The sequence below is a fragment of the Mandrillus leucophaeus genome, unplaced genomic scaffold (assembly GCF_000951045.1).
Source record: "Mandrillus leucophaeus isolate KB7577 unplaced genomic scaffold, Mleu.le_1.0 Scaffold922, whole genome shotgun sequence".
Lineage (NCBI taxonomy): Eukaryota > Metazoa > Chordata > Mammalia > Primates > Cercopithecidae > Mandrillus > Mandrillus leucophaeus.
This window is the reverse complement of record NW_012110053.1, coordinates 244,679-255,014: the sequence shown is the minus strand read 5'-3', so window position 1 is coordinate 255,014 and position 10,336 is coordinate 244,679. Positions and strand designations below refer to the sequence as shown.

Here is a 10,336-nt window from a genome sequence, read left to right as displayed (position 1 = left end):
ATTAAGGTAAGGGGAAAATCAGGCTCAAGTCTACTTTCATGGGGCTAATATATATGTGTAATGAATCTGTTTCAGGAGTCAGAAAGGCTTTCGTGGGCACCAAGGATTTTGAATTCTAGCTCGGGTGAAGGGGACTAGAGTAAGATTTAGGAAGTTTAGCAGTTCCTCTCTCAGCCCCAGAAACCCCAGTATGGGAATTTCAAAAGTCTGGGACTCCCAAGAAATCCCAGACTGTCAAAGCCAAGAATTAAGGCTGCTCTTAGGTCTCTGAGAAATGTTCTTGCTCAAAGTCATCATAGATTGGCTGAACCCCCAGAGGGCAAAGCCAAATCATGAGGTTCACATCAGAGGAACTGGGAGGTAGGTAAAGGCTGAAAAGTAGGAGGGAGAGAAAGGAACTGGGAAACAGGCCACAAGCTAAAGGTGTTTCACATGTTAAAGGAGGTCAGCCCTCCACTCCTGCTGCCTTTCCTTGAGACCTTTACATAGTGGCTACATCTAGGGAATAGCCATGAGCTTGGAGAACCTCCACACTTCTCTGCAAGGGACCTCATCATAACTGCTTTCCCTTTCTTGACCATGGGCTCCAGGGTGGCAGGATCCTAGCCTGCTAGGAGGGAATAGTGGGTAGAAGAGCAAAGAAAGACGCCCATCCTCAGCTCTTTTGTGGGGAGGAGGCTGAGGCCCCTCAGATCTCTGTTCCAGGCTGAGGCATCTGCTTGCCAAGGCTCCTCTTCCTTACCTTGATTTTCTCCACTACCCCTTCCCACCCAGGCCTGTCTCGGTATTTCACCCCAGGCAGCTCTACCTCTATCCCCAAGGCCTAATCAAGATGTCACCACAGGCTCCCACTGTCCAAGTCGCCGTCTTTGCTTAGCAACACCAAACACCCTTTCCCATCCTCCGCAAGTATAAGGAGGAACGCCCCCTCCCCCGCTACACACATACACACACGCGCGCACACACACACACACATACACACACACAGCCCCCATCCTCTCCATCTCCTCAGGCTTGGGAGTAGTTACTGAATTGGCTCCCTAGCCCCAGCACCCCCCTTCCTCCCTCCACTAGCCGCCTTCTGCCTGAACTTACATTATCCTTCCCTTGCCGGTGAGACCCTGGGGTGCGAACGCGGCTGCCGCCTTGGAAACGGCGAGGGAGTGCGGGTGGTGTATGCATGTCTGCGTCTCAGTGGCAGGCAGGGGTGAGCCCAGCCACTCACCTTCCAGGAAGCGTGGATTCCTGGAAGTTAGGGGAACCGCCGTCATTTCGCAGGCAGCAGCAGCGGCACGGTGAGCAGAGGCCCACGGCTGTAGCCAGCAAGAGCAGCTCAGCCCAGGGTGTATGTGTGTTGAGTGTGTGTGTGTGTGTGTGTGAGAGAGACAGAGAGAGAGAGGGAGAGAGAGGGAGAGAGGGAGAGGGGAGAGCAGGCTTGGATGTGCTTGGGGAGGGGGCTGGAGAGAATGTATATGTGTATATGGTGGGGGAGATGCTAGGCTACAGCATCCCTTTTCCAAGACAGTGCAGGGGGTGGGTGGTGGGTGTGTGCACAGGGAGGGAAAGGCAGATGCCGTTGCCCCTCGTGCCCAGCAGACAAAGAGGAACTGCACAACAAATGCCTGAGAGAGGCAAGAGTGTGTGCGAGAGAGCGAGAGAGCGAGAGAGAGAGAGAGAGAGAGAGAGAGAGAGAGATGGATGGGCCTGCGGGTGGGAGGGAGAAAGGGGGGGCCCCAGGGAAGGCCCAATCCTCTGCCAGCTGGGGAAGCCAAGGCCCCAGAGGTCATGGGGCCCAGGACACGGACAGCTTCAAGGCTCTCAGATCGGCAGAAAGCCCCTCCCCCACCAAACTCTTTCCCTCCTCCTCCAGGAGGAAGGTTGCTCTCTAGATCTGGGGACTGACAGCCTCCTCCTTTCCAGCGGCCAGAGGGCCCAGCAGTCTGGTGTCAGGCTAGTGTTGCTCCGTGGCCCTGAGACCTTTCAGATCCCAGGCAAAAAGGCTGGTATGGTCTCCCCACTTCCCCTCCCTCCTGTGCCCCTGGGGCCCCAGCAGCCGAAAGCCCTGGATGAATCCGCCCTCTATCAGGACAAGGCCTCTGCTCCCTTCCCTTTCAGAGGAGCTGCTCACTGACAAACTGACCTACTTTGGAAGACTACATTTTCTGATTCCAAGAATTTGGGGGTGGGAGGGGCTGTGAAACTTTGGGTTGCCTACCCCTGAATCCCTTTCTACCAAAGTTCTCTTAAACATTTAACAGTCTCAGGAAACGGGGCAAGCACTGCTTAGTCAATTAATGGCATGAGCTGGGTTTGAGCAACTCTGTTTCCCTTGAAAGATAGGAAAATGGAGGGGGTGGTTATCTGTGTCGTAAATTAATAGATGCCTGCTTATCTCCCCCTTTTCCCTGCCCCAGAAGGGAATGATCTGCAGCTTTAAAAAGAGAAAAGGGGAGAAAAGGATTTTCTAAATCACGTTCTGTGAGGAATTCAAATCTCTTGGAAGAACAGGAGAGATACCCTTTTCATCAAGTGGCCTGATGAGGGAAGGTCACCTGGTGTGGAACAGAAGAACTGTGGGGGCCTGTGGAGGTTCGCAGTGTGCTTCAGGAGGGCTGCGTGCTGCAGCCTTTCCTTCTGCTTCCATATGACTCTTCCAGGAGAGATGGGTCAGTGATGAGCACAGCTTTGCCCAGTCCTAAGAGGGGTACTTTTCAGAGCTAATGGTAGCCCTACTTTGACTTTCCCCTTTCCCTTTCTAAGGTAGCTGCTGACATCTAGAATTCTCAAAGTACAGAGGAGGAGTTCCTGGCCTCCACTTCCATTCAGAAACCATCCTGTGCAAAGGCCACTTCTTATCTAGGAAATGCCAATCTGCTGAAAGCAGGGAAAACTTGGTTTCATAGCATGGTGAAGCAAATCACCTCAGTTTTCCACGAGTATCCAGTATTCTCCATAAACAGGTTTGAAAAGAGCTCCACGGGATTTGTAGTTTCTCATTTGCCTGCTTTATGGCAGGGACTGGATTTTATCCATCTGAGTGTTCCCCAGCACTAAAGCAGGGTCCCAAGTGTACTTGTTGCTCAGTAGTGGTTTTCTGAATAGGCTTAACTGAGCAGGAGGTAGGAGGACTGGCTCGCTCCTCACAAGCGCCATGACTTTTGTTCTAATAAAGTGTGTTCCAATTAAACGAGTCTGCCTGATCCCTGTCATTCTGTCAAGCATGTGGCAGGTATTGAATGCCTTTACCCATTCCAACTCCTTCCCTCCTTAAACAAGAAAGGGGCCAGAGTCAACATCTTACCTTACATTACCCGGGTGTTGCCAATGACTCTCATATGTGTGTCTGACCCATCTTGCTATCTCCTTTAGTGCATGCCAATAATTCCTTCATTGGTCCTACTTTAGAGTAAAAAATAAGCTATAGGTCATTTCCACAATGATGCTTGGGTTTCTGATAGGGATACTCATCACATCAAAACCGAGTTTTGGTTTATATTATTTCTCTTTTTTTTTTTTTTGAGATGGAGTCTCACTCTGTCGCCAGGCTGAAGTGCAGTGGCATGATCTTGGCTCACTGCAACCTCCGTCTCCCGGGTTCTCCTGCCTCAGCCTTCTGAGTAGCTGGGACTACAGGCATGCACCACCATGCCCAGCTAATTTTTGTATTTTTAGTAGAGAGAGGGTTTCACCATGTTGGCCAGGATGGTCCCGATCTCTTGACCTCGTGATCTGCCCACCTTGGCTTCCCAAAGTGCTGGGATTATAGGTGTGAGCCACTGTGCCTGGCCTAATTTTTGTATTTTTAGTAGAGACGGGGTTTCACCATGTTGCCCAGGCTGGTCTTGAACTCCTGACCTCAGGTGATCTGCCTGTCTCCCAAAGTGCTGGGATTACAGGCATGAGCCACCGTGCCCAGCCTTGAGTCATTATTTTAAAATGGAGACATTTCATATAAAAATTTGGATTTCTGATTTCTCCTAAACATTTAGAAGTTTTGGCCACACTAGATACACATTCCTGCATGATAAGTTCTAGTGGACACTGAAAGCTGCTGTCCTTTTAAGTGGGACATATGTTCTCTACTTCATGACGGCCCCCACCATTCTTTTCTGCTTATTATCCTAACTTTACTTCACTCATTCACACAACCACCTGGCCCTCGCAGGCCTTTGAGGTTTGAAACCTTGTGCCACTCTATCTGGATAGAACAGGATTTCATATTTGGCTGGTGACTTCAGAGCAAAGGAGAAGGAACCACGTCTTCTTTCCATCTATTTGCTTCAAATTATTCTTCTAATGATGTCCGCTCATATTCCCCTCCTATTCCCTTCCTCCATCCCCCAAGAAGTCTGGAAAAGAGAATTACTATTTAGGGAATGTAAGATCACCAAAATAATTGCACACTACCAACGGCCACCAAGCATGAGAGTTAGCTGTGTGACTAGGACATTTAGAGGCTATGTGCCTAGGCTGAAGGCTCTCTGCTCTGCTTTACAGGAGAGCGTCTGCTTCCAGCCCCTAACAAACAGAACACACAGAAGGCATACCAGACATATAGGAGCGGCCATTGCAGTCTTCTATGTCCATTTTAAAGAGATTCTGTTGAAAGAGAAAATAGCTGCTATTAGAAGATAGCTCTGGGAAGGGAGGAGGCTTCTCTTTAACATTCTTGAGTTAGCAAGATACCTAAAGGAGCACTTAAGCATGGTCTGATACTATCCTAAAGAAGAAAAACCTTAGCCAGGCACTGTGGCTCAATGCCTGTAATCGTAGTGCTTTGGGAAGAAGGTGGGAGGATCGCTTGAGCCCAGGGGTTTGAGACCAGCCTGGGCAATATAGGGAGATCCCATCTCTACAAAATATAAAAATAAATTATGCATCGTGGCATGTGCCTGTAGTCCCAGATATTCAGGAGGTTGAGGTGAGAGGATCACTTGAGCCTGGAGGTCGAGGCTGCAGTGAGCTGTGATCTTACCACTACACTCCAGCCTGGGTAACCAAGTGAGACCCTGTTTCCAAGAAAAACCTTACACTTTGTCCTGATGAAAGACAATGTACCCTGATTTACAAACCCCACTATTTCCTCCAATTTACAACTTCTGCAGGCCTCCCCAGCCTCTGAGGTGGAGACACTATCTTAATCCAGAGTGGTCCTTGATTCTGAGATTAGACCATGTATGTAGGTGGAGGTTACACCTCAGCCCTGAGGAGGCAAAGAAACAGCCCCTCAGAGGCTCTATACCTCAGTTAAAGATGGGGTAGTAATAAGAAGCTGGGTTCAGTCATTCAAAGGATTCTGTCTGGGAGTATGTTGTGTGAGGGATGGTGACAGGAAAAGTAGAAGATGGAGAAGAGCAGCCCACTCAGGGTTCAGTGATAAGTCCTCTACTGAAGGTGTGATAAACAAATTAAACCTGTAAATGGTTATCCCCACCCTCTCATCAATTACTCTGCTATGCTTATTTTTAAAAAGGAGGGGGGGGGAGTCTGAATTTAAAATGAAGGTTAAAGTCTATTTGAGGGAAGGCAAGCAGTAATTGGCAGTAGAGTATTAAACAATCAGTAACTGAGAGCACTTAAAAGTGATAATTTGTTGCAATGAATTATCTCTTTAGGAGCCTGTGGGAGGAGAGAAAAAAAAATCTATCTGGTGGAAATTTACATACATCCAAAATTGCGGCCAGCCTGGTGGCTCACACCTGTAATCCAGCACTTTGGGAGGCTCAGGCGGGCAGATCACCTCAGGTCAGGAGTTTGAGACCAGCCTGACCAACATGGAGAAATCCCATCTCTACTAAAAATACAAAAAAAATTAGCCAGGCGTGGTGGTGCATGCATGTAATCCCAGCTACTCGGGAGGCTGAGGCAGGAGAATCACTTGAACCCGGGAGGCGGAGGTTGCAGTGACCCGAGATCACACCATTGCACTCCAGCCTGGGCAACAAGAGCAAAACTCCGTCTCTTAAAAAAACAAATCAAAACAAAATTAGCTGGGCGATGGTGTGAGTCTGTAATTCCAGGTACTTGGGAGGCTGAGGCAGGAGAATCACTTGAGCCTAGGAGGTGGAGGTTGTGGTGTACCGAGATCCTGCCACTGTACTCCAGTCTGGGCGACAGAGTGAGACCCGGTCACAAAAAATAAAATAAAATAAAACAAAATAAAATAAAATAAATAAATAAATAAATAAATAAAAATTTCATCCCCCACTCATCTGATGAAAACTAAACACCCTGAGGCAGAGGCAGAAGCAAGAATGGGGCAAGGGAACAGTCTGAGTTGCTGTGGGGATTCTTGGTCTTTTTGAAGGATCTCACTGAGGCAGACGGATAAAAATTTGGTTTGCTTGTAATGGTATATTGAGAGAGGTGAGGGTGGGGGTGAGGGGGTGCAGGAAGCCACACAGAGGAAAGTGTCTGTTTTCCTGCCCCCCACCCAGTTCTTGTCTGGAGTTGAGAGACTCCTTTTAAAGGCTCATGAGAAAACCTGAAACATGGGCTTACCTTCACTTCACAAAGCAATTCTCTCTTAAATTTTGTCAGAGAGATTCCTAGTATCAACCCTATTTCCCTAGGAAGCCAGGGCATAGAGAAAAAAATTCTCTAAGTTTATTAACCCTCTTTTCTTGACATCCTTCCTGGGATGGACTGAACTTTGGGACCAGACCACTAGAACAAGCCACAATAATAAGTGGTTCCTTGAAGGGTCCCTTAGGAACAATGATTAGAAGAGCCCAAGTCCACAGTTGTTAGAGAACTCATACTCTCTGGAACTAGCCATGCAACCTGAGATAGAGATCAAAAGATAAAGGAGGGCAGTCTGGTATTAAGGGCCCCTTTCGTTTCCAAATCGTTAGATTCATAATTGCCCTTTGGGGCTTTTCAAAATGAATGGAAAGCTTGAGCTGGGCGTGGCGGCCCACGCCTGTAATCCCAGCTCTTTGAGAGGGCGAGGTGGGTGGATCACCTCAGGTCAGGAGTTCGAGACCAGCCTGGCCATCATGGTGAAACCCCATCTCTACTAAAAATACAAAAAAATTAGCTGGGCGTGTTGGTGCACCCCTATAATCCCAGCTACTTGGGAGGCTGAGGCAGAATTGCTTCAACTGGGGAGGTGTAGGTTGCAGTGAGCAGAGATCACGCCACTGCACTCCAGCCTGGGCAACAAAGGGAGACTCCATCTCAAAAAAAAAAAAAGAATGCAAAGTTCAAAGTGCCACTTGAAGCTGGGCGTGGTGGCTCACACCTGTAATTCCAACACTTTGGGAGGCTGAGGTGGGCGGATCATGAGGTCAGGAGTTCGAGACCAGCCTGGCCAACATGGCAAAACCCCATCTCGACTAAAATACAAAAATTAGCCGGGCGTGGTGGGGTGCACCTGTAATCCCAGCTACTCGGGAGGCTGAGGCAGGAGAATTGCTTGAACCCAGGAGACGGGGGTTGCAGTGAGCTGAGATTGTGCCATTGCACTCCAGCCTGGGCGACAAGAGCAAGACATTGTCTCAAACAAAACAAAACGAAAGAAAACAAAACAAAACAAAAAAAAACCCAAAGTGCCACTTGAAACTTCCCTCACACACCTCCCCATGCAGGAGAGGCAAGAGTGAGCAGGATTTTCCTGTTTTCTGCTTAGAGAAACTGAGAGAAACTGAGGCTGAGAGCAGTGAAGTTACTTGTCCCAGGGTTCATGGTGAGAATAGAACAAGAACACAAGTTGCCTGCCTCTCTGAGGTGTCCTCCTTCTATTAAATCTTTCAAAAGCCAGGCTACTCAAGGCTTTCATGGGTTTTCTTGCTTTTCCCTGTTTTTGTTTTGTTTTTGAGATGGAGTCTCACTGTGTTGCCCAGGCTGGAGTGCAGTGGCATGAGTTTGGCTCTCAGGTTCAAGCAATTCTCCTGCCTCAGCCTTCTGAGTAGTTGGGACTACTGGCATGGACAACCACACTTGGCTAATTCTTTTCCCTGGTTCTAACATCAGGTAAGGCATCTTTTCCTTTGGTGTGATCCCTGTGGGAGTGGGGTCTGTTACTTTAAAAGGAAGAACAAGTCGAGCTGGCTCTACAGGAAGAAATATGCTCGTATTTTTTTTTGTGTGTGTGTATGTGTGTGCATGCAGTATGCCTAATGCCTCCACGAATGAAGGGCTAGACAAGCACTAGGTGGGCAGAACAGGTGAAGCATAGCATTCAGCTAGCACTGGCTCAGGAAGTGTATCTCATTCTTGGACTTCTGCCCAAATGGCCCCAAAACAATTTCCAGAAGGGTCTGAAGGAGTTGTTTTCTGAGTTGGACTTTCTTTCTAACAGCAAGCTGAGTTTTCCTGCTTAATTGCTCTTAACATGTGCTCTGTGACACATCTTGGGCAAAATCAGTACTTAGCTGCCTCCAGCTGGGTTTTTGTTTCTTTTTTTCTTTTTCTTTTTGAGACGGAGTCTCGATCTGTCACTCAGGCTGGAGTGCAGTGGCATGATCTCGGCTCACTGCAACCTCTGCATCCCGGGTTCAAGTGATTCTCCTGCCTCAGCCTCCTGAGTAGCTGGGATTACAGGTGTGCACCAACACGCCCAGCTAATTTTTGTATTTTTAGTAGAGATGGGGTTTTGCCAGGTTGACCAGGCTGGTCTCGAACCCCTGACCTCAGGTGATCTGCCCTCCTCAGCCTCCCAAAGCGTTGGGATTACAGGCGTGAGCCACCGCGCTGGTTTTAATACCAAGTTGTACCAAGTTGGTAACCCTGGAAGTGAGAGGGTATTGGATTGAAACTCTGCTGTTCTCAGTCCTGGTTTTCTGTGCAAACCAGGAGCAAATCAGTAGATGTACTTTACTCTTTGCTCAAGTCTCCCTGCAGCACATCCCGCCCAGCCTTCCTACTCTCTACCCCTCAAAGCACCTCCTCCCCTGCCTAACCAGCCAGGCAGATCTTAGTATCTCCTTAGAGGAACTGGGTCAAATTAGGCAGTGCCAATTGGAGACACATTGCAAGAGGAGGAGGTATAAGGAGAGGGAAGTTAGTTACATGAGACAGTTTTAGATCAAAGATCTTGGAAGGAGATTGGCTTTAAAGCAACATAACTGTCGGCCGGGGGCGGTGGCTCACACCTGTAATCCCGGCATTTTGGGAGGCTGAGGCAGGCGGATCACTTGAGGTCAGGAGTTCAAGATCAGCCTGGCCAACGTGGTGAAACCCCGTCTTTAATAAAACTACAAAAATTAGCTGGGCTTGGTGGTACGCGCCTGTAGTCTCAGCTGCTTGGGAGGCTGAGGCATAAGAATTGTTTGAACCCTGGAGACAGAGGTTGGAGTGAGCCGAGATCACGCCATTGCACTCCAGCCTGGGTAACAGAGTGAGACTCTGTCACAAAATAAATAAATAAATAAAGCAACATAACTGTCACTCCGTGATGGGGGGGTAGACACATATGTACTGTAAATTGAGCTCTGAGCTGAATACAAAGCAACTAGAAACAATCAGTGTTCCAATTCAAAAGGAATATCTCTGTGAGGAGGGAGGAAACGCTGGTCATTGTAACCTCTGGAGACACAAATTTTCTTCCCTGTTCTTATTTATTATATTTACTAGAGATGGGATCTCACTGTGTTGTCTGGGCTGGAGTGCAGTGGCTGTCCACGGGCACAATCACAGCACACTACAGCCTCAAACTCCTGGCCTCAAGCAATCCTTCCTCAGCCTCATGGGTAGTTGGGACTACAGGTGCATGTGCCACTGTGCCTAGCTCTTCCCCATTTGTTTGAATCCACTTGGCATAAACAAGAGTCCTCCATGGCCCTGGCTTTCTCCCACCAACATGATAACACATTTGAACAGGAATGGGCATCGTTTCCAGACAGAAGATTTCCCACCAGGCTCCCTGACAGGCAGCAGTGAGGACGAATCCAGAGTCTGATTTCCAAGAGGAGATCAGGTATCAGCTACCACCCCCCTTTCCACAGAAACATTCTCACGGCTCTAAGTATTGGTGATAAAAATGTGAGAAAGTGAGGTTTTCTCTATGTGGTGGCTCCGAAAGCCTGAAATAAGACGGACATCACAAGTGATTAAAACTCTTCAAATACTCTAAAGAATCCTGTTTAATCCAGTAACACTTCAAAACTGGAATTTAGGCCAGGCATGGTGGTCCATACCTGTACTCCCAGCACTTTGGGAGGCCAAGGCAAGAGGACTGCTTGAGTCTAGGAGTTGTAGGCCAGCCTGGTCAACATAGTGAGACCTTAAAAAAAAAGTTGGCCGGGCGTGGTGGCTCAAGCCTGTAATCCTAGCACTTTGGGAGGCCGAGACGGGCGGATCACGAGGTCAGGAGATCGAGACCATCCTGGCTAAC

General features: G+C 48.5%; 1 protein-coding gene across 4 annotated transcripts in view; it reads right to left on the bottom strand.

Annotated features, from left to right (window-relative positions):
* The window catches only part of IKZF4 (IKAROS family zinc finger 4 (Eos)), a 27,569-nt gene that overhangs the window by 15,613 nt on the left and 1,620 nt on the right, over positions 1 to 10,336 (bottom strand). Inside the window, exons 2-4 of one of the 4 annotated variants that reach the window (XM_011970006.1) lie at positions 4,548 to 4,599; positions 3,302 to 3,399; positions 1,096 to 1,245 (exon numbers count right to left, since the gene is read on the bottom strand). In XM_011970006.1, coding sequence (XP_011825396.1) covers positions 1,096 to 1,182 — 87 coding nt within the window. In that variant the 5' untranslated portion in view covers positions 1,183 to 1,245; positions 3,302 to 3,399; positions 4,548 to 4,599. Of the gene's footprint in view, positions 1 to 1,095; positions 1,637 to 3,301; positions 3,400 to 4,547; positions 4,600 to 10,336 lie in introns of those variants that run through there. The other 3 variants (XM_011970008.1, XM_011970009.1, XM_011970007.1) reach the window with 3 other exon arrangements.